This window comes from Somniosus microcephalus, chromosome 3 (assembly GCF_052327205.1).
Source record: "Somniosus microcephalus isolate GS21.2 chromosome 3, FLI_Smic_1.0, whole genome shotgun sequence".
NCBI classification, from domain to species: Eukaryota; Metazoa; Chordata; class Chondrichthyes; order Squaliformes; family Somniosidae; genus Somniosus; species Somniosus microcephalus.
The window spans coordinates 257,313,653-257,335,342 of record NC_140989.1 but is presented as its reverse complement, the minus strand read 5'-3'; the positions used below and the strand labels follow the sequence as shown (position 1 = coordinate 257,335,342).

The 21,690-nt window shown below is 42.7% G+C and overlaps 2 protein-coding genes across 8 annotated transcripts in view; one reads left to right on the top strand and one right to left on the bottom strand.

Annotated features, from left to right (window-relative positions):
- The window catches only part of cdc73 (cell division cycle 73, Paf1/RNA polymerase II complex component, homolog (S. cerevisiae)), a 498,975-nt gene extending 493,024 nt beyond the window's left edge, over positions 1-5,951 (bottom strand). The window contains exon 1 of the mRNA XM_085982387.1: positions 5,734-5,951. Coding sequence (XP_085838513.1) covers positions 5,734-5,864 — 131 coding nt within the window. The 5' untranslated portion in view covers positions 5,865-5,951. The remainder of the gene's footprint in view (positions 1-5,733) is intronic.
- Positions 5,952-5,955: 4 nt separating this feature from the next.
- LOC147121865 (uncharacterized) lies at positions 5,956-20,780 on the top strand. 7 transcript variants are annotated; one of them, XM_085982379.1, is made up of 6 exons: positions 5,971-6,090; positions 7,564-7,663; positions 8,730-8,995; positions 11,836-11,946; positions 14,496-14,672; positions 16,998-20,780. In XM_085982379.1, exons 4-6 carry the CDS (start codon positions 11,863-11,865, stop codon positions 17,145-17,147), a joined length of 411 nt encoding a protein of 136 aa, XP_085838505.1. In that variant the 5' UTR covers positions 5,971-6,090; positions 7,564-7,663; positions 8,730-8,995; positions 11,836-11,862; the 3' UTR covers positions 17,148-20,780. The 7 variants fall into 7 exon arrangements, with proteins under 7 accessions (XP_085838507.1, XP_085838504.1, XP_085838511.1 ...); XM_085982381.1 differs by lacking the exon at positions 7,564-7,663 and having other exon boundaries at positions 5,956-6,090; positions 8,730-8,945; XM_085982378.1 differs by lacking the exon at positions 7,564-7,663 and having other exon boundaries at positions 5,957-6,090.
- The last annotated feature ends 910 nt before the right edge of the window (positions 20,781-21,690 follow it).

Sequence of the window (21,690 nt, the reverse complement as noted above, 5' to 3'; positions counted from 1 at the left end):
TCAAATTTGGGTCTCCTGGGCATGAACTCTACTTCTACTACTCCATGTTACATGCATGTCACACATTGACATACAGTATATTCTTTGTTGTAAAAGGAAAACAGTTCTTTTATCTGGGGTAGCCAAGTAGCACTGGCAGTGATTTTTGCAAAACCCACAACTAACCATTAACTAATTCAAACTTATCTATTTCAGACACAATAGCAAAATACTGCTAATGCTGGAAATCTGAAATAACAACAGAAAATGCAGGAAACACTCAGCAGGTCATGCAGCATCCATGGAGAGGGAAAAACAGAGTTAACGCTTCAGGTCGATGACCCTTCTTCAGAACTGGAAAAAGTTAGAGATGTAACGATTTTTAAGCAAGTGTAGAGGCAGGGAAAGGGAGGAGGGGAGGAATGAACAAAAGGGAAGGTCTGTGACAGGATGGAAGGCAGGAGAGATTAAAAGACAAAAGGGATGATGGTGCAAGGCAAAAGGAGATGGCAATGGGACAAGTTAAGAAACAAAAGATGACTCTAGATGAGGTGTAAATGGCACTGGCAGAATGATCGACAGCTGCCATGTGAGAGAGAGAAAAAAAATAAGTGCCGAGGTTATGGTCTGAAATTGTTGAACTCGATGTTAAGTCCAGAAGGCTGTATAGTGCCTAATCGAAAGATGAGGTGCTGCTCCTCAAGCTTACATTGAGCTTCGTTGGAACAGTGTAAGAGGCCGAGGATGGAGAGATCAGAGTGGGAGTGGAGCGGAGAATTGAAGTGACAGGCGACTGGAAGCTCGGGGTCACGCTTAGGGACTGAACGGAGGTGTTCCGCAAAGCAGTCACCCAATCTGCATTTGGTCTCCCCAATGTAGAGGAGACCACATTGTGAGCAGTGAATACAGTATACTAAATTGCAAGAAGTACAAGTAAATCGCTGTCTCACCTGGAAGGAGTGTTTTTGGCCTTGGACAGTGGGGAGGAGGTAAAAGGGCAGGTGTTGCATCTCCTGCGCTTGCACAGGAAGGTGCTGTGGGAAGGGGAAGGGGTGATGGAGGAGTGGACCAGGGTGTCGCGGAGGGAGCGGTCCCTTCGGAATGCTGAAAGGGGAGGGGAGGATGGGGAAGATGTGTTTGGTGGTGGGATCACACTGGAAGTGGCAGAAATGGCGGAGGATGATCCGTTGAATGTGGATACTGGTGGGGTGAAAGGTGAGGACAAGGGGAACCCTATCGTGGTTCCGGGAGGGAGGGGAAGGGGTAGGGGTGAGAGCAGAAGTGTGGGAAATAGAACGGACACGGTCAAGGGCCGTTTCAACCACGGTAGGGGGGAATCCTTGGTTGAGGAAAAAGGAAGACATATCGGAAGCACTAGTATGGAAGGTGGCATCATCAGAGCAGATGCGGCGGAGACAGAGACTGGGAGAATGGAATAGAGTCCTTACAGGAAGCGGGTTGGGAGGAAGTGTAGTCCAGGTAGCTGTGGGAGTCAGTGGGCTTATTGTGAATGTTTGTCAATAGCCTATCCCCAGAAATGGAGACAGAGAAGTCGAGGAAGGGAAGAGTCGGAGATGGACCATGTGAAGGTTAGCGAAGGGTTGAAATTGGAAGCAAAGTGAATGAAATTCTCTCGTTCAGGGCGAGAGCAGGAAACAGCACCGATACAGTCATCAATGTACTGGAAAAAGAGATGAGGGAGGGAACCCAAGTAGGACTGGAACAAAGAATGTTCCACATATCCCACGAAAAGGCAGGCATAGCTAAGACCCATGCAACACCTTTAATTTGGAGGAAGTGGGTAAAGGAAAAGCTGTTCAATCTGAGAACAAGTTCAGCCAGGTGGAGGAGGGTGGGTCTATTTCAGATGTTGGAGCAGAACATTCCAAATAAAAGAATAATCATGGCCCTGAAACTACGGTTGGCGGCGTAGCTCAAAAGTACGCTGCCAACCTCCGAACAAAATCCGCACTTACCTCGTGCGAAGCCACAAGTGAAAACTTGGTTTCAAACGTTGTGGAGTTGTGCGCAGCGGCCCACGGATCCCAGGGGCGCACCATTGTGCGCAAGTATACCTGGGATCATGTGGGGTGGTGCTCCTTTCACTAGCCAATCAGGAAACATAGAAAGCCCCATGTACTACAATTTGAAAATTAAATGGTGTGATACTAATTATACTTATTGGACCAGTACAGTACTTGGCTTTAAAAAGCACAGTGAATACTTTGGAGTAAGTAAAGTTATTTACTGGAAGACTCTGCAAGATTTTAAAAAATGAAACAGATTTCATCCCTCAAACCAAGCCTTTACAGCTGCCTAGTAGGTTCTTTTACGCGTTCCTTTTTAATTATTATACAATTTTCCCATTCCCCCCCCCCCCCCTTACGGTGTGCAAACGCTCCTGCGCCTGTTTGCACCAGCCATAAAATTTTCCAGCACAATTGATGCGCAGTACGTTTCGCCAGCAATGAGAACTTGAAAGTCGCAGCGGATCATCTGTCTATTCGAAACTTGACAGATCGCAAAATTCGTGATTTAGCGCATGCGCTTAAATCCCAAACTAGCGGTCAATTTCAAAGGCAGTGTGACGGCGCAGTATGCCGTCACACCGACCGCAGTACGCCGTCACACCGACTGCAAATTAAGGGCCCATATACTTATCAGGCCCCCTACATACTCGTGTTAGAAAATGCATTGCCACAAGGCTTTCTTATTTGAAACTATTTTAGGGCATCTTAAATCAGCAAGTTTTCTCCATGGGCTCAGGTGTTTCGCAAATCATGTTTTTGAACAGGCTTATTTTGAATAAATTTCCATGAGTCCTGGCAATGTGAAACCAGGCATAAGTAACAGAACCACTATTAAATCACCTGGCAGTTTGTTTTTCCCTGAACAGAACCCTATGTTGTCAGTTATTGTTCAGACACATTTTGCTAATAAACAAAGGCCCTAATACTGTAATGGGCTTTCCCTTTCATCTACCAGGACCGACACAGAATAATTGATACATCACTTCCGACCCCACTTGCAACATGTTGTGCACAGTTACATCGTGTAGCAGCCAGCAGTGTTTAGTGGTGGGCTTTAGTGAAGGATAAATACATTGAATAACCCAAATGTTTCTCCGATTTGTCACGAGCAGCTTGACAGCAAAAAATGGCAGAACCTGAGTAAATAACACAAAGACATTTGTTCAAACTCTTTGTGGTACAGTATATGGGATGTCAAATACTTGTCTTAACCGAAAATTAAAGGCCCGGATTTTCCGATCGGAGGCTTCCTGCGGGCGGATGCCTCCGATCTGGAATAAATCTACGAACTTACCTGCTGGCTTCATAGGTCCCCGACACTTCCGATCCTGGGCCTCTCCTGGTGCACGCGCAGAGGCCCACATATCCCAGGGGCGCAGGCAGTTCGCAAGCGTCCCTGGGATCACGTGGGCCATGGGGAACCAATCAAAGAAGGGAATCCTCCTTCACACCTTTGACAGGTCTCTCCAGTTAGACTTGTCAAAAGTATGAATGGGGATCACTCAAAAAACACACTGAAACATGAAATAATTTTTTTATATTACATATTTAAAATTAGTTAAAATTACATTAAATTAAATATTTTAAACAAAATTTTAATTTTTGGAAACAATTAAGCTTTTTTACGGGGCTAAAAATAAACTTACTTTTTTTTTTAAAAAGTATTTTTAAATTCCAAATGAGTGAGGGAGGGGGGAAATCTGCCATGGTTTCCTCTCCAGATTACGATCTAGGTTATGCCTACTACAAAGCACATGTGTGGATGTTTGTCGAGGATAGTATTGGCCTTAGATGTAATGCTCTCAGTGGTCAGTCAACTCTGCTGCCAATATTCATTGGCTAGTTCAAAAGAAACATCAAAATAGGTTACCTAATCCCTTCTAGGTTTACATATGATATGTGGCCAGTTGGGCAAGATAATTGTATTCTAGCAAGAATCAGAACCTTCTGCAAAGGAAAGAAGCAAATTCGAAGGGAAAAAAACAGAAATCTTGAGGTAGGTGACGGAAGAGAAGAATGCTTTAAAATGCTCAAGTCCTTGTATGCCTATAGTGGATTTTTCTCCAAAATTTCACATGTCACAAATAATTCTCTGGCACAGGGCTCCACTGTACAGATTAAGACTTAACCAAAGCAGAAGCACGCCAACTGATCCTCACAGACCTCATCCACTAACTGCAATCAAGAACTACAGTCCCACCACATAGACACTATTCAAGAGCTCGCCTCATCTCACTCAGGCTTTGTAATGGAGCCCTAACAAACTGGTACTAGAACACAGGTTCACACCCTGTCTCAGCTGTTCTGCTGTGGGGATGCACCAAACAAAAAACAGACATCTCTCATAGGAAAAATACAAAGGCACAGTGTTAATATTTACAATACTAATGAGTAGGGCTGCTCTCTTTTTATGAGATGCACAACTTAGCAGGCTTCATGAAAATCATGGTTTTACAATTCAGTAACATCCCTTTCCCCTGCCAAGATCAGCAGAACTTCATTCCTCTAAGACATACGTCCTCAGATTGGTGAATCCAAGATAGCAACATTGAAAGGTCAGAATCAGCAGTGATACACAGTCCTGGGATTGATGGCAGGCCCAAATTTTTCTCTCGTCCCTTGCAACCAACCTTTATGGGCTCATGTTCAGCCACAATCCAACCAAATTTGCTGCTGTTTCTGCGATTCTTCACACATGACTCCAGATCAATGTCAAAGCAGACGGCCCAAGAGAGTTGCCCTAGTTATTAAAGCAGCAGGTAGCTTGCCAATAGTTTTTAGATGACTAAATTTCAGCTGCAGTCCTACACTGGGGACTCTTATCAATCTATGCTTAATTCTGTAATTTTGGTAATTGAGATGTGTCCTATGATGAGAAAGTGTGCTCTATATCAAGCAAACACAGGACCTACTTTTGAAATGTTTTCAGTAAATTGATTTGGAAGCTTTTTGGGTTTTCTTCAGATTTGAATCACCTGGCTAACCAAAGCATCATCTTATTTCAAAATGTTTCAATGCACTTCATAATTAATTTTTGGAGCACAGTGACTATTATGTAGGCAAACACAGCAGCCAATTGCATTTTGGCAGTCAGTAATATTGTCCAGGCATGGCAAACCCGCAGTCCTTCCAATAATGCCACAGAGCCCTTAAAATGAAACGGAACCACCAGAAGCAGCAGACAGAAATTTGGTTTAATATCTCATCTGACCAACAGAAGCTTATAACATATAAAGCATTCTATCCAGTAGATTGAAAACTTTTGGGCAATAAGAAACTCAGCTGCAACCCCTCAATGCAAAAACAGGAAGAATTCGCGTTTGTTTTTAAAAGGACTGACTTTGGTCAATTAAAGCCCTGTAAACAACTTTGAGAAAAACTGCAATAAAAAAGTCAAGAAAAGTTTGTGCAACAGACATTTCGCAGACTTTTGAGAAGAAAAAGATCACTTTGGTCAATACTTTTGCGCAGGGTGGTACAAGTGTCAGTTTCCCCAAACATTAATCCCCAACCCCATATTAAACAAACAACCCCCACCATTCTCTCTTGTGGGTGCATCACACACCGAAAGTGAGTGCTTGGTGAGGTTACTGGTGAAAGTGGCAACAGAGTGTCGGCGATCGGACTCCGCCAGCACTTCGAGAGGGGCAGCAGCATGCTGCCCAAACTCCACTCAACTCAACTCCTCCCCCGGGGCCCCATCTCCCCTCCGGGCACCACTCACCCCCAGATCACGTAATTGGTCTTCACATTCTTCGGCCACGAAAACTCCCCGAAAATGACCTCGTCCCCTTTGACCACGATCTCCTTCTTCTGGTTGTTGTACTGACGCAGTACGCTCAGCACGTCCGCCATCTTGCCTCGGCTCCTAACAACCAGGTCCTCGGAGCCGGGGCTGGCCGCGCCGAGTGCCTGAAATAATGAACACACAGAGAGGGAGAGAGAGGGAGGGAGGAGTGTGAGCAAGACCCTCTGCTGTGCTGACCACGCAGGGCGCCTGCCCGAGCGGAGAATAACGCTACCGGCAAAGCTTTAAACCAGAAGGAGAACCAGAGACTGCAAAGCACATTGGCAGCACACGGTGCGGTGTTTACTCTGCGCGGATTGTTATAAAGGCGCTGTCATATTTATTTCCCAGCGAGTCTCAGGCCTCGCCAGCGGGATCTCCCTTGGCAACGGTTTCCATAGGAGGCGGAGACTGTCGCAGCGACCGTCCAACGGCAAGTGCTGGGGCCGCTTACTGAAAACACCCATAACTGACTATCGTACTTTGCTATCATACCCATAACTGACTGGCTGACAGACTGTCTAACTAACTGCCTTCGCGGCCCATTCGACTTGGTGTTAACCTCCGTTGCTGGATAAATTGTTAGGTTCACAGATAAGGCGGGCCTCCCTCCAGGCAGATGCTGCGATGCTCCCCCCCCCCCTCCCGTAGGCAGACTGGCTGGGTTACTGTAAACGTGTCTGTAAACAGTTTGTGAGTTGCAAAAAAATAAAGTTTTTTAATTTTAAAAAGGAGAAAGTTTGCAACTCCTTTTACCAACTTTAGGGCATCGAGATTAAGTTTTTTAAATTAAAATTGACAAAATACCTGTAATCGTCTCAAAATAATGATACTTTGGTGGTCTTTAATGCAGAATGAAATCAGAAATTATGTTTGCCACATTTAAGACATTTAATTTGTGTTTTTTTATCAGCATTTAATCTGCTGATACAATACATAACAGTAGCCCATCATATGGCCTGAACTAAATGTTATGTATAAATTGGTAATACTCTTCAAACTGCGTTCCGGTAAATCCAGAGCTCCGCTTCCTCCCTACATCCCTTCATTAAGACCATTTTTTTTTACCTACGCAACATTGCCTACTTCTGAAACCATAGGCTAAACTTTACTATACTCTCCCAGTTGGTCTCAATCTTCCACAAGTTTCAAAACATCCTAACTACTGCAACCCATGTCCTCACCTATACAGTCTTGCACTCCCAGCTTCTCCGAACTCCACTGGTCCCTTGTGCCCCTGTGAGTTGATCTTCAAATTCTCATCATGACCTTAAAATCCCTCCACGATTTCACCTCACTCTACATTAGTGACCTCCACCAGCCTGTATCTCCACGCACCTTTTTCTCTAACTGCTTTTCATTATCCCCCTTTTCTCCCACTCCACCACTGGTGGCTACTACGCTGTTTCTACTGTCGAGCTCCCTCCACTTTGCCACTTCCTGCCTTCATAAACCTCCTCAAAACTCTTCTATTGAATTGTATCTTTGGTCCCTCACTTTGACTTCTTCAACTTCCCTTTTCCCTCTGCTGCTAAGTGTTCACTGTTCATTTTCCTCTAATGTAAAGCTCAGAGATCTTTTCCTGCACATGAGTGAGTGCTTTAGAAATGTAAGCTGTTGTTGCAGACTACATAGTTTAGTAGTAAGTTTAGGCACAGTTAGGGCAGTTACAATTTTTCCATTTTGAAATAATCATGATCAGTTTGACAGTGTTTGGCCTGTAGTCATAAAACACACACTGGTGATGCTTTTTTAATTTGTTCTCAGGATGTGGGTGATGTTGAAAAAAGACCACATTTAGAGGCCATCACTAGCTGCCCAGAGAAGAAGGTGGTGGGCCTCCTCATTGAACCCCTGCAGTTCTCTGGTAATGGTGCTGCCAATGGTGTTCGGTAGGGAATTCCAGGATATCTGCTTAGCAAAAGGAAGGAACAGTGCTGTATGCCAAAGTCAGGATGGTGTGCAATTTGGAGGGCTACTTGGAGGTTGAATGTTACACAACATTGCTGCTCTTGTCCTTCTCAGTGGTAGAAGTCATAGTAGAGGGAGATGCTGGTGAACTATCCTTGTTGAATTGCTGCATGTAGTTAGTACAGAATGCAGCCACAGTGTACCAGGAGATCAATATTGAATTAAATAGCAGGAGCACTGATTAAGGGAATTGCTCTGTCCTAGGTGGTGTCATGATATAGACACTCACTATCTACCCAGAGCATTGTAATCTCTGGGAGAGACAAAAAAAAGATAAAAACCAAGGCCAATTAGGGGAAAAAAATCTGGAAAATTCCTCTCCAACCCCTTTAGGCAGTCGAAACTAGTCCAGACGGTCACATTGACCCTGACTTATGTTGCAGGCTATCTACTTATTGTAGGAGGTGATCTTTGTCCCTTTGCCTTGAGCTGGCTTAACATATAGTGAACCTGTTATTTATTTCAACAGTTTGTACTAACTATTTATGTTTACTAAGGCACTGTAGAAGAGAAACTCATTACATTTGTACATCAATACACCACAACACACAATGGAGTGACACAGGTTCAAGCTCATACCCCACTTTATTGCAATCATGCCTAACGGTGAAATACTAAACAGAGATCAGCTATCTTCCAGCAGCGGTAGGTTTTCAACAAGCTTGCACACAACAAGCAGCCAGCAGTGGTAGTGGTGTAGAAAGTAGGGTGTGTGGCCCACAGGAACTGTAAAGGAAAAGTAGGTGTACACAATTATTGGAGCATAACTTGCAAAAAGTGGCAGGAAACCATTGTCCATTTTAACTTTTTCCAATTGACTAAATCCTATAGCACTCTCTTAGAGGCTGCAGTGCAGATACCTAGCTAGGTGACAGTAACAGGAGACATTGTTTGGAATGTGGAATTTAATTCATCAAGAAAAGTAACAGACAATTATATGTTCATTATTGTTTCTTCTTCAGACAACGCTGCATCATACCAAATTAGACCACAGTGCGTGATGCTACTGAAGCCTAAGACATGGGTTTGCGTCTGCAGTCTGCTGAGACTCAGCCATCATTCTGTGGAGAGACGCCACAAAAGCTAGGTGCTTCCTCACAAGAGAGAAATAAAATAAGATGGCGAGTCATCAATAGGCATCCTCCAAGCAGTCAACTCATAACCAGCAATCGACAGAGGTATATGCCACCCACCTGCTCCGCAAAAACCTAAATAAAGCTAGATAATAGTAAGTTGAAAATAGTTGATTGATCCTAATTCAATAAGACTGAGATGATTAAAGTTACACTATTGTATTACAATATTACATTTACTTGTATAAATTGCTCATCTTATTTTTGTGCTTTTTTTTACATAGAATATACAGCACAGAAACAGGCCATTCGGCCCAACCAGCCCATGTTGACCTTTATGCTCCACTCGAGCCTCCTCCTATCCTTCCTCATTTAACTATTAGCATAACCCTTTATTCCCTTCTCCCTCATATGCTTATCTAGCCTCCCCTTAAATGCGTCTATACTGTTCGCCTCAACCACTCCCTGTGGTAGCGCGTTCCACATTCTCACCACTCTCTGGGTAAAGAAGTTTCTTCCGAATTCCCTATTTGATTTCTTGGTGACTATCTTATATTGATGGCCTTTAGTTATGCTCTTCCCCACAAGTGAAAACACTCTCTCTGTATCTACTCTATCAAAACCGTACATAATTTTAAAGATCCCTATTAGGTCACCCCTCAGCCTTTTTTCAAGAGAAAAGTGACCCGGCCTGCTCATCCTTTCCTGATATGTATACCCTTGCATTTCTGGTATCATCCTTGTAAATCTTCTCTGCACCCTCTCCAGTGCCTCTATATCCTTTTTATAATATGGCGACCAGAACTGTACGCAGTACTCCCAAGTGTGGTCTAACCAAGGTTCAATACAAGTTTAGCATATCTTCTATACTTTTCAATTCTAACTTTTTTTAAGTTGTATCTTTTTATAGAATACAAAAGCAATAAATAAAATGAATGAATCTAACCAGAACCATCCATCTCTACAGTTTTGGTTAAAAATCTTGTTGGAATTGATGCCTTCTGGAATAGAAACAAGTTCCCTGAATTAACAACATGAATTAAATTCCACGCTCTAAACATTGTTCCCTGTTATTATGTCACCATGTTCCCCATTGTTAAGAATTTCAACAAAAAAAAGTAAAATATAATTGGTTAGTTAAGCAACACTATGGAACACATGGACACTATTTTGTACTTGGGATGCAATTGACTCCCAGGGCCCATTATAAGATTCCTAAAACATCTGATACATTTGGATTCCAGATAGAATGAACTGAGTAAGCTGGTTCTAAACTGAACACATTATCTAGACAGATAGTTGCCCCCTTTTCCCTCCTGCTTTTTTGGGCAGTTGATCCTGTGTTGTAGGATAAATTCAGCATGGCTCAATTGGTAGCACTCTTGCATCTAAATGAGAAAACTGTATGTTCCCATCTATATCAAGACTTGAGCACATATTCTACAGTAGCATCAGTCTAGATTACCAATGGAGTGGTGCATTGTCGGCAGTGCTGTTCTTCAGACGAGACACTAAACTGAAGTCCCATCTGCCTGTACTGGTGGTTCAAGTGGGCACTAAAGATCCATGGTACAATTGAAAGGGCAGAGAGCTTTCTTAGTGTCCTAGGCAACATTACTAGGAACATAGGAACAGGAGTATGCCAGTAAGCCCCTCGAGCTTGTACCGTCAACTAATAGCACCAAAAAAAGATTAATTAGTCATTCCTCTCACTGTTGAAGGGAGGTTACTGGCACAGAATGTCTTCGTCTGTTTTCCTACAAAACAATAGTTGCTGCATTCCAAAAAAAGTAATAAATACACTTCGAAATGTTTTAATCTGATAAAAAAAAACTTGCGACTTGATCGCTCCATTACAATTAATAAAAAAATATTGTTTACACTTTCCTTAGTTATCATGATCAGTGCCAGTTTTAGATTTGAATCACAAGGAGTTGGCAACTCCATAGATCTTAAGCCGGAAAATAATAAACATTCAGGTTGAAGATCTACACCACGCACGTCTTTGATTCTTCTGTTCAGCACTTTGGAACCGCAAGATGCTGTTGATTTTGCATTGTAATTGATTATTTTTCCTTTGGCGCCAGCAGTTTTGCCTTCTCGGGGAGTGTTGGTGTCTGCCGGGCTCTCCCACGTGGTTGAGGCATCAGCTTCAGTGAAATTGACACACTGGCAAATAGAAAATACTGCAGATGCTGGAAATCTGAAATAAAAACAGAAAATGCAGGAGAAACTCAGCAGGGCAGGCAGCATCTGTGAAGAGAGAAACAGAGTTAACGTTTCCGGTCGATGACCTTTCATCAGAACCAGAACCAGTTCTGACGAAAGGTCATCGACCTGAAACGTTAACTCTTGTTTCTCTCTTCACAGATGCTGCCTGACCTGCTGAGTTTCTCCCGCATTTTCTGTTTTTATTTGACACACTGGCATCTCATTGTGACGTCGCGGTGTACGGGAATCGGGTAGCAGTGTGCACTCCATGTGCAGTGTTCCTCCAATCGGACTGCCTGCCTGAGGTGGTGTTGGCATGTTTGCGGTAAAAACAGTTTCAAACCCCGTCTCCACATGTACTAGGTTATTTAACTTGTGCTTTAGTCTCTCGTGTTTGGTTTCCTGCGATTGCTATAAAAACACACGGTAAACTTAACTACAGCACACGCTGCTTTCTTTTAACCCCACCGGACGTGCATCTATCAGTGTAACCCATTTCTAAACAACGACGTTTAGCTTTGCGTGTCTTGCGTAACGATTCTAACCAGCATTCCCAGTGGTGCGTAACATGGAGGCGTGTGTACCAGATCCTGACTGGAGAGCCCATCTAATTTGACAAAAGTCGCCCATCTAATTTGACAAAAGTCACCCGTAACCAGAAGGGTCGCGAAGGCGTAATAATAAAAAAAACACATTTTCTTTTCTGATGTTTTTTAAGTACAAGTATTTTTATGCTGTTTGTCTTAGTCTATTCCTACTATGCCCGAATAACCTGTTTCATTAGTTCTAGCACACACATCGGAGTACCGCTATGCGTTTTCCTTTTGCGAGGATGGGGCAGCTTTTTACCAAATTACCAGAAGCACAAAATGAGGCTGCTCTGAAGTTTATTCGCGTAAGTTGCCTTCACTTCAGGTGTAGTGTTAGCCGAATGTACATTATTTTGTCCTCCCTTTGTACTCTTCCAATAACTGTTGCTGAACTAGCAACTGCCGATCAGAGCCAGTTTTCGACCTGTTCGCAACATTTACTCAAATTCAAACTAACCATTCCAGAGGCACTTCATTCAAAAAGTGTTTGGCGAATCGTTTCCTCTCTTTCAGACAGTTGTGTGCTATTTTCGTTCGAACCACTGGTGACGTGATGACGCTGATCCTTCAACACATTTTGGAAAGGTTTCTCCAACACCTTACGGAATCGAACATTTCCCAAACGTGATAGCCCTTTCAAAGACTGCCATAGCATTTTCCATTAGAACTGTAAAGCTATTACATAATTCGAATTTTAAAGTCGAATTAACACATTACCATGAAGAGGCATGGCAAATCAACAAGTTGCATTTATGTAGTGCCTTTGACGTGGGACCGTTCACAGATAAGTTTAACTAAAAATTGGATGCCAAGCCTGAAAGTGAGAGTATTAGGAAGAGTGACCAAGAGCTTGATCGAATAAAAGGGGTTTGATAACTCATTTTAAAGGAAAAGAGGGAAGTGGAAAGACTGAGGGATTAGGGAGGGAATGCCAAAGAGTTGGTTCTAGATGCTAAAGGTAATACTGCTGTTTTGAGGGTCACAGGGAAGAAGGGATGTCCAAAAGGCTGGAGTCTGTGGAATACAGGTAGTATGTTTGGGAGGGGGTGGGGGGGAGGCTGGAGATGTTTGCAGAAATGTGTGATGAGGATTTTAAACTTAATGCATTGCAGGAACAAAGCCGATGTAGGTTAGTGGAGACAGGGATGATGGACGAGCAAGACCATCACAAATTTGGTTCTGCACTAACTATTCTCTTGGGTTCACCGTCACCGGGATCTCCTGTAAGTGAGCCCCGCATCCTCTACAATCAGTTTATCTTCTCTGCCCTAGTCATAAAATACTGTAATCTTGCACGTGTCCCCGTATGGGTTCTCCTATCTTCTGGAAGGCAGACTGACACTCTAGTGAGACATAAAACAACAAGCTGCTTTACTTTACATGTAATACGTAAACAGACAGAATACGGTTTTCAGTGAGTATTGAAACACTCCTCTTAAGGGAACATAACAAAACATGCCACACTACTAATACTAACCCTGTTAGCTGGCTATTCACTACCTTGTCAAATGCTGCAGAGAGGTTGAGGAGGGCTAAAGCACCACAGTTACAATCACAGATGCAATAATTCACAATAAATCTTAAAATAAACATCATTGATAATCCATAGCATAAAAAATTAGTAGAAGTATTCTATACGTCACCTGGGAATTATTATAAGGTAAACTTTTACCTGCTTCACTATCACTTGAACCTAGAAATTCCTAACTAGGTCACTGTCTTGAATGACTCCATGGTATATGCTATTTCTTTATATGTTATATACTGTTTTAATTTTCTGTAAGGGCTTTATTTAATTGTACACCCATTTTTACACTTGCATCAGCTTTCACCTATTTCAAGTATTGCAAGTGCCTATGCACTTCATATTACTGATATACGCACACAACAGGAATAATGAATGCTGGATAATTACTTCAAACTTATCAAGAAAGGACTTGCAGTTCTGTAGTGAGGTAAGCTGATTTTTGATGGGTGCTTCAATTGGCCTCAATGTCCATGGGTGAGGGAAGGACAAAATTCTTTCAGCTTTTCAACACCTGATCATTGTTCAGTGATCTCTGCTTTATGGTGCTCAAGCGTGGATGTCAGGCGAGAACAGGATTGGGCTTCTCAAGAGCAATTAGGGATGGGCAATAAATGCTGGCCTTGCCAGTGACACCCACATCCCATAAACAAATAAAAAATAATGATAGCATCCATAGTCAAGTAGCCAGGCAGCATTCATTTTATAGACTTAGATAATAAAGAACAGCTGTTTGGTTGAGGTACCAATGGGCTACTGCTGCCCACAAAACAATACCTCAGCATGAGTCAGTACTTTGAACGGAGGAGAAAAGCAAAAATTTGCAGTTGCTGACTTAGAAAATGTTAAGACCAGTATATGTAGCATATAGCAGTAAATAAGAAGTTACTTGCCTGACAGTTTTTCCATTAGTTACGTTTTCTTATATTGTTTAACCCAAGTGTATGAGTTAGCACTTGCCTGTGGTCACTGCCATAACCTTCTATTAAACCATTAATATTCCTCTCTTGTGTTGTTCTCCAAAAGGCATGAGCCTAAGATATTCCAATGCAGTGTATCTCTTCCTTATCAATCTAATCAATGGAAAATGCTGCCATGGTTGCCTACAAAACCACAGTACCTATACATAAAAGGTAATTCATTGGCTGTGAAGCACTTTAGGGCTTCCTGACGATGTGAAAGGTGCCACATAAATGCAAGTTCTTAAAAGTATTTGCAACAATGGTGTTGTAAAATATGGCCTGGATTTTAAAACAAAAACAAATCATGAAACAGGAGATGAACAAAATTAAGCAGTTATTCAGTTACTTACTTGTAATTTTTTTTCAGAACCAAGTTGTACAAAACTGTGTAGTTATATTTTCCAAAACCTACTGCCCTTACTGTCAGAAGGCAAAGAACCTCTTCGAAGAAATAGGAGTCAATTTCAAGGCGATTGAGCTGGATCAGTGCAAGGATGGCGACTACATCCAAAGTGTTCTTGAGAAATTGACTGGTGTTAGGACAGTAAGTCAACAATATTTGTAGTTTCTCCACCTTCCCAAGTTAAATGAGGTCCCAATATCTGGTTCTCCAGGGAATCAAAAATAAGGTACGAAGACCAAGGTAAACAGATCCTCATTGGCAGACACATTTCAATGTATTTGATTTCTTCCAGACTTTAGGGCATTGTATCAAAACATCTATCCACAATAGAGTTGAATAGAAAAAAAAGTTAACTGAACTCAGCCAGGGTAGGAGGTGGGCGCTGCAGTTGGCATTAACACCCCTACGTTAAAAGGGGGGAAATTGGCTAGCCCCCTCCTGCTCGCTGTTTAGTGACCCATTTGGACATGAATGTTTGTGGATGTTGGGTGTCGATAGGTCTGGCTCAGCAGTAATGCGCCATGCAACCTGATAGCGTACTGGCATTCACTAGCAAGTCTTGCTTATTAAGTGAATAGCAAAATACTGCGGATGCTGGAAAACTGAAATAACAACAGAAAATACTGGAAACACTCAGCAGGCCAGGCAGCATCCATGGAGAGAGAAACAGAGTTAACGTTTCAGGTCTGGGACCCTTCATCAGAACTGGAAAAAGCTGGAGATGTAACAGATTAAGCAGGTGCAGAGACAGGGTGGGAGGGGAGGAAGGAATTGAAGGAACATACTGTGCTGAATAAGAGGCAGGAAAGATAAAATGTTGCAAAGGGGGTGGCAAAATCATACAGCATGAAAAATGGGAGCAGGGGTTATAGTTTGAAATTGTTGAAGTCAATGTTGAGTCTAGAAGGCTATAAAGTGCCTAATCGAAAGATGAGGTGCTGTTCCTCGAGCTTACGTTGAGCTTCATTGGAACAATGACCCAGAAATTCCGGTCGGAGGCTTCCCGCGGGTGTAAGCCCCCGACCTGCACAAATGAACCGCGCCGACCATAATGCTCTGGGCCGGCATAGAATTCCGTTGATGTGCCTCCTCAAACTGCCGGTGTGCAGGGCACGTGTACCCCAGGGGCGCAGCTAGTTCGCAGTGTCCCTGGGATCACGTGGGCCATGGGGAGCCAATCGGAGCAGGGAATCTCCATTCATAGATTTGACAGAAAGACCTGTCAAATCTATGAATAGAGATCACCCTCAAAACATAAGTAAAACTTCAAATAAATTTAAAAAGAAACATCACATTTTTAAAATGACTATAAATTACATAAATTAATGATTTTAAACAAAAATTTAAATTTTTGAAAAAAATAATTAAAGTTTTTAATGGGACTAAAAATAAACTTACCTTTCTTTAAAGTATTTTAAAATGATAAATAAGTGTTAAAAAAATTTATTTTACTGATATCACTCCTTACTTTGTTAAAAGCAGACCTTGCACCTGCTTTTCCAGGCGCAGCTGCTACCGACTTGCCTGGACTGCATCAACCTCGAAAAAATGGAAGTTCCAGGCGTACGCGCTGCCTCTCCGGCGCAGGCGTTTGACCTGCGAACCCCTTCAGAGAACGGAAGTTCCGGTTTCCAGCGCATGCGCAGTGCATGTGTAAAACCGGCACTTCCGTTGGCCCTACGGGTGAGTACACAGCGCGTACACACCCATAGGGAACGGAATTTCGGGGCCAATGTAAGAGGCCGAGGACAGAGAGATCAGAGTGGGAGTGAAGCGGAGAATTAAAGTGACAGGCGACTGGAAGCTCAGGGTCACCCTTACGGACTGAACGGAGGTGTTCCACAAAGCGGTCGCCCAATCTGCATTTGGTCTCCCCAATGTAGAGGAGATCGCGAGCAGTGAACACAGTATACTAAACTGCAAGAAGTACAAGTAAATCGCTGTTTCACCTAGAAGGGGTGTTTGGGGCCCTGAACAGTGGGAAGGGAGGAGGTAAAAGGGCAGGTGTTGCATCGCCTGCGCTTGCACGGGAAGGTGCCGGGCGAAGGGGAAGAACTGTTAGGGGTGATTGAGGAGTGGACCAGGGTGTCACGGAGGGAGCAGTCCCTTCGGAATGCTGAAAGGGGAGGGGAGGGGAACCAGAGCTGTAACCCAGAAGGGTTCTGGAAAGCAGGGATGAGAGAAAGTTGGTTAGAAAAATCTTTATTTTTTTTAGAACTGATGAGTCATCAGAGGACAAAACTTTCATGAAAGGCATTCAAATGACATATGATGCAGTGTATTGAAAAAGTATGAAAACTTATGTTGTACTATATCAAGATATGATTCTCTTAATCAGTGTTTATTGATATTTTGTAAATTTCAGTACCTTGTAAATACTCTGGTATGCTAATAGTAAAATATTAAAGGTAATAAGGGAAACCAAATTGAACTTGTAAAAGCTTTCTGTTTATGTATTTTGCACAGGTTCCAAGAGTATTTGTGAATGGAAAATGCATTGGTGGTGCTATTGACACATCTCAGCTCCACTCAAATGGTAAACTACTGCCTTTAGTGTTACGGTGTTCTCCGCCTTGCAAATTGGATGAAAGCTGTTACCGTCATCATTCTCAATAATATTGAATGCATGCATTCTTTTAACTACTTGTTACTTTTGAAATAAATCATGAAGTTTCAGTGTTTGAGTTATGCAGGATTTCATGTTCAACTACAGGAAACTTTCGATTTACCGGCACCTAAATAACCGGAAATCTCGGTTAACCGGCAAAATTCAGGAGTAGGTTTTACTTCATATTGTACTTGCCTTCCTCCATTTGTTGCTGTGCAAGGGTGTGGCTGCAGCTGTTGCTAAGCTACAGAGACGCTTGGAACTTGTGGCCATTGTTCTACACTTGTTGCTAAGCAACAGGTTTGTTGCTTTATACGGAGCTGTCAGCTCTCCCTATCTTTTACTATAGCGTTCGGTTATCCGGAATTTTTGATGAACCGGCACCACGTCGGTCCCATCCGTGCCGGATAAAAAAAAGTTTCCTGTACATTCCTTTTTTTTTGCAGTGTTGATTCCACTTTGCCATCTCCTGTGCCATATGCACCAATCTCGAAACAGAGCAGTTGGATAGACAACTTGCTTCCAGACCTTAGTCAGTACCATCTTGAACTGGCCATTGGGAATGTGCACAAGAAAACTGGGGTTGACTCTTTCCATACTTTGTAGAGACTCCTTACATTACTCATTCTGGCTGTGGTTAGAAAATCAACATCTTGTTAATTATAGCAAAGAATTCCTGTTCTACAGCACCATGCTGCAGTGTGTTAATGAATCAAAGTACTTTATAACAGAAATGGACATTATTTTAATTCCACAGTCTCTGATTTATCATGCTGCTTGTCCGACATCCAGTCCTGGATGAGCAGAAATTTCCTCCGACTAAATATTGGGAAGACCGAAGCCATTGTCTTCGATCCTGTCACAAACCCCGTTCCCTAGCCACTGACTCCATCCCTCTCCCTGGTCTCTGTCTGAGGCTGAACCAAACTGTTCACAACCTTGGCCCTGAGATAAGCTTCCGACCACATATCTGCACAATCACCAAGATTGCCTACTTCCACCTCCGTAACATTGCCCGTCTCCACCCTTGCTTAAGCTCATCTGCTGAAATCCTCATCCATGCCTGACTATTCCAACGCACTCCTGGCTGGCCTCCCATCTACCACCCTGCATAAACTTCAACTCATCCAAATCCCTGCTGTCCATATCCTAGCTCGCACCAAGTCCCGTTCACCCATCATCCCTGTGCTCGCTGACCTACATTGGCTCCCAGTCCGGAAACACCTCGATTTTAAAATTCTCATCCTTGTTTCCAAATCCCTCCATGGTCTTGCCTCTCCCTATCTCTGTAACCTCCTCCAGCCCTACAACACTTGAGATCTCCGCCTCTTGCGCATCCCCGAATGTAATCACTCCACCATTGGTGGCCGTGCCTTCAGCTGCCTGGGCTCTAAGCTCTGGAATTCCCTCCGTAAACCTCTGCACCTCTCTCTCCTCCTTTAAGACGCTCCTTAAACCCTACCTCTTTGACCAAGTGTTCGGTCACCTATCCTAATATCTCCTTATGTGGCTCGGTGTCAAATTTTGTTTGATAATGCTCCTGTGACAGCCTTGGGATGTTTTACTACGTTAAAGGTGCTATATAAATGCAAGTTATTGTTGAGCAGAAGGAAAGGGTCAGAATATTAATATGGTTACTGCTGCAGGTCAAGCTCAGCTTTTTCTATTACCCTGCTCTGATCTTTCTTATCTTACCCCTCCTCTTTGGAATATTATGCCTCAAACACTAAGAGGTGTACTGAAAAACAAATAATCAGTGTTACACGTGCCACAGTTCACCCATCGTGTCCATCCTATCCATAGAGTACATAGTCAAAGCAATTCTCTTCAGGTCTCTATCCCTCTAGAAATCAACCTTAGCGCTTGGTTCGTTTTTTTTATGGCCTTATTAACCTGCATCGCTACTTTTAGTGATTTGTGTATTTGTACTCCGAGATCCCTGTGTTCCTCTACCCCATTGAGATTCTTATTTTGCAAGTACCACCCCAAGTGTGAATATGTGAACCATACAGCGATTATTAATGACCGGCTTTAATACCGACTGTAGTCCTCTCCATACCCAGTGTCCATGTGTAATTTCAGCAGGGGCTGCTGGACAGCAACTGGGATCCGGAAGCCTGGTTGATATTTCTTCCCTGCCCCCTCCTTATTCTGGGGACATTAAATTAACTTGTACTGCCCCCTACCCATGTCATTGGCCAACTCAACACAGCAGGAATCAACTGGAACCTTTTGGATTTCACAGGGTCACACCCTGCAGTGCATTAACCCATCAGGGAAAGAAAGAAAGACTTGCATTTATATAGTGCCTTTAACGACCACCGGGCGTCTCAAAGCGCTTTACAGCCAATGAAGTACTATTTGAAGTAGAGTCACTGTTGTAATGTGGGAAATGCAGCAGCCAATTTGCACACAGCAAGGTCCCAAAAACAGCAATGTGATAATGACCAGATAATCTGTTTTTGTTATGTTGGCTGAGGGATAAATATTGGCCAGGACACCGGGGATAATTCTGCTGCTCTTCAAAATAGTGCCATGGGATCTTTTATGTCCACCTGAGAGAGCAGACAGGGCCTCCGTTTAATGTCTCATCCGAAGGACGGCACCTCCGACAGTGCAGCACTCCCTCAGCACTGCACTGGCGTGTCAGCCGGGCTTTATGTGCCCACAATCTTCTGACTTAGAGGCGAGTGTGCTACCCACTGAGCCACAGCTGACACTGACACTAACACAGCGGACAAGATCAATTTCAGGTCTCTTAAATCAACTTAAAACTTGCATGGTAAAATTACTGTTCATTATTGTATTGCATTTGTGAAGTAATACTGTGCAAGGACTTTCACTTTTGGCGTTTGAAGTAAGCCCCCAAAGTGCGGACTAAGTGATATACAAAGTCGACGTCACTGGCTTGTTGAAAGAAAGACAGACCACTAATTGAAGTCAAAAACGGTTTACTCAGGCCTGAGGAGAGCCTTCAGATCACGTCTAAAACAAACTCCAACAAGCTTCTCAAAGTCCACACAGTTATACAAAAATTAAGGCCTGCCCTAGAGGCGGGGATAAGCTTATTAGCATATACAGAGTTATAGCTAAATTGTAATTATAAAACCGTGACATTCCATTCTTCCAGTCGCTTACAAATCTCACATTTCGTTATCAGTTGGTCCCGTTACTTTCTCATGACGCTGGGTCTCATTTTTATTACTTTACAATCATCCATTTGCTGTTGTCAGATGGCTCAGTCTTTGTAAGTGTTTCTCTAAGATAGTAGATCTTTCCAAAGCGGGCAATCTGCAGACTTTCTGACTCTCTTGAGTTATTTCTACAAGGCAAAAACACTTTAGTTATTTTAAAGAATAGAACCCTGTTGTGTTTCATACTAACAGACCCTTAAGTGCATAGGTGTCGACTCACGTGGCCGAACCCATATATCTCTCCCTCTTTTCAGGGGTCGTTTTGTCAGTTTTAATCTCTCAGCATTTGACCCTTAGTCCTGTTTAAAACTTATCTGGGTTTATATAATTTTTACAGACTTCTATTGTTCAACTCAAAGCACAAATTAACCTATTCCCTCCATTTTGTATATTGGTGTTACAAATGAATCCTGGTTTGTCTTACCTTATTAAATCCAATTTTTAATATCTTCAGCGTTTTATCATTTTAACAAAACAACCACGTTGAGAAAAAGCTGAGCACTTCATAAGAAGTGGTCACTTGCTCCTCCCAGTCCACTCACTTTAACTTCATCATATGCATTCTAATTGTATAAAATGACACTAAAGTACAAGTCATCCCTTGGCACAAGAGAGCTTATAAATAGACCTGTAAGGTCATTTATAAGCCTGGTTTTCACAATATTTGATATCTACACAGCTCCAAAGCTTGTAACCAGAACTATTGAAAGATTTATGTCTGGAAAATAATTTCAATTAAACAAATGAGAAAAAAAATTAGAATGCTTTTGTTTCCTACACCCATTGCATATCAAGGTTACATGTATGCATGAGATTGAGATGTGTAGATAATCTTTCATGATAATAGATTACATTGGTGTCAAGTTAACACACTGCCATTTTGTACAATTATCTAGTGTTTGTATTAAGTATATGAAGACCTGAATTTCATACTTTTGTGTTTGCCAAATAAACAAAACTGGCACATCTTGTGCATTTGGAACTAGCTCACCCTCCAAGAATATCACAGGCTCAGGAATTTTGAAGATCAAAGTGTCTAAAGACAAGAGCAATGTGCATTTATTATAGTGCCTTTAACATGGAAAATATCCAAAAAATTTAATCAAAAACATGACACCAACCCAAAGAAGGAGATATTAGGAGGGAGGACCAGAAGTTTCATCAAAGAAGTGGGTTTTTAAAATGGTCTTCAAGGAGTTTAGGGAGGGAAATCCAGAACCTGAGGCCTAAGCAGCTGAAGGTAAGGTAATGACAATGGCCAATGATAGGGAAAGAGGAAGGAGAAGAATGGACAAGAGACCAGAGTCAGCAGAAGGGAGAGTTCAGGGGAGGAAGTTGTAGAGATAGGGTCAGGGGG

What these genes read in the sequence shown, in the direction of transcription:
- LOC147121865 (XM_085982381.1), top strand. Translation starts at nt 11,863, where the DNA reads ATGCGTTTTCCTTTTGCGAGGATGGGGCAGCTTTTTACCAAATTACCA. An exon ending in CTGCTCTGAAGTTTATTCGC is followed by an intron (nt 11,947 to 14,495) that starts GTAAGTTGCCTT and finishes ATTTTTTTTCAG; the next exon opens with AACCAAGTTGTACAAAACTG. An exon ending in AATTGACTGGTGTTAGGACA is followed by an intron (nt 14,673 to 16,997) that starts GTAAGTCAACAA and finishes TATTTTGCACAG; the next exon opens with GTTCCAAGAGTATTTGTGAA.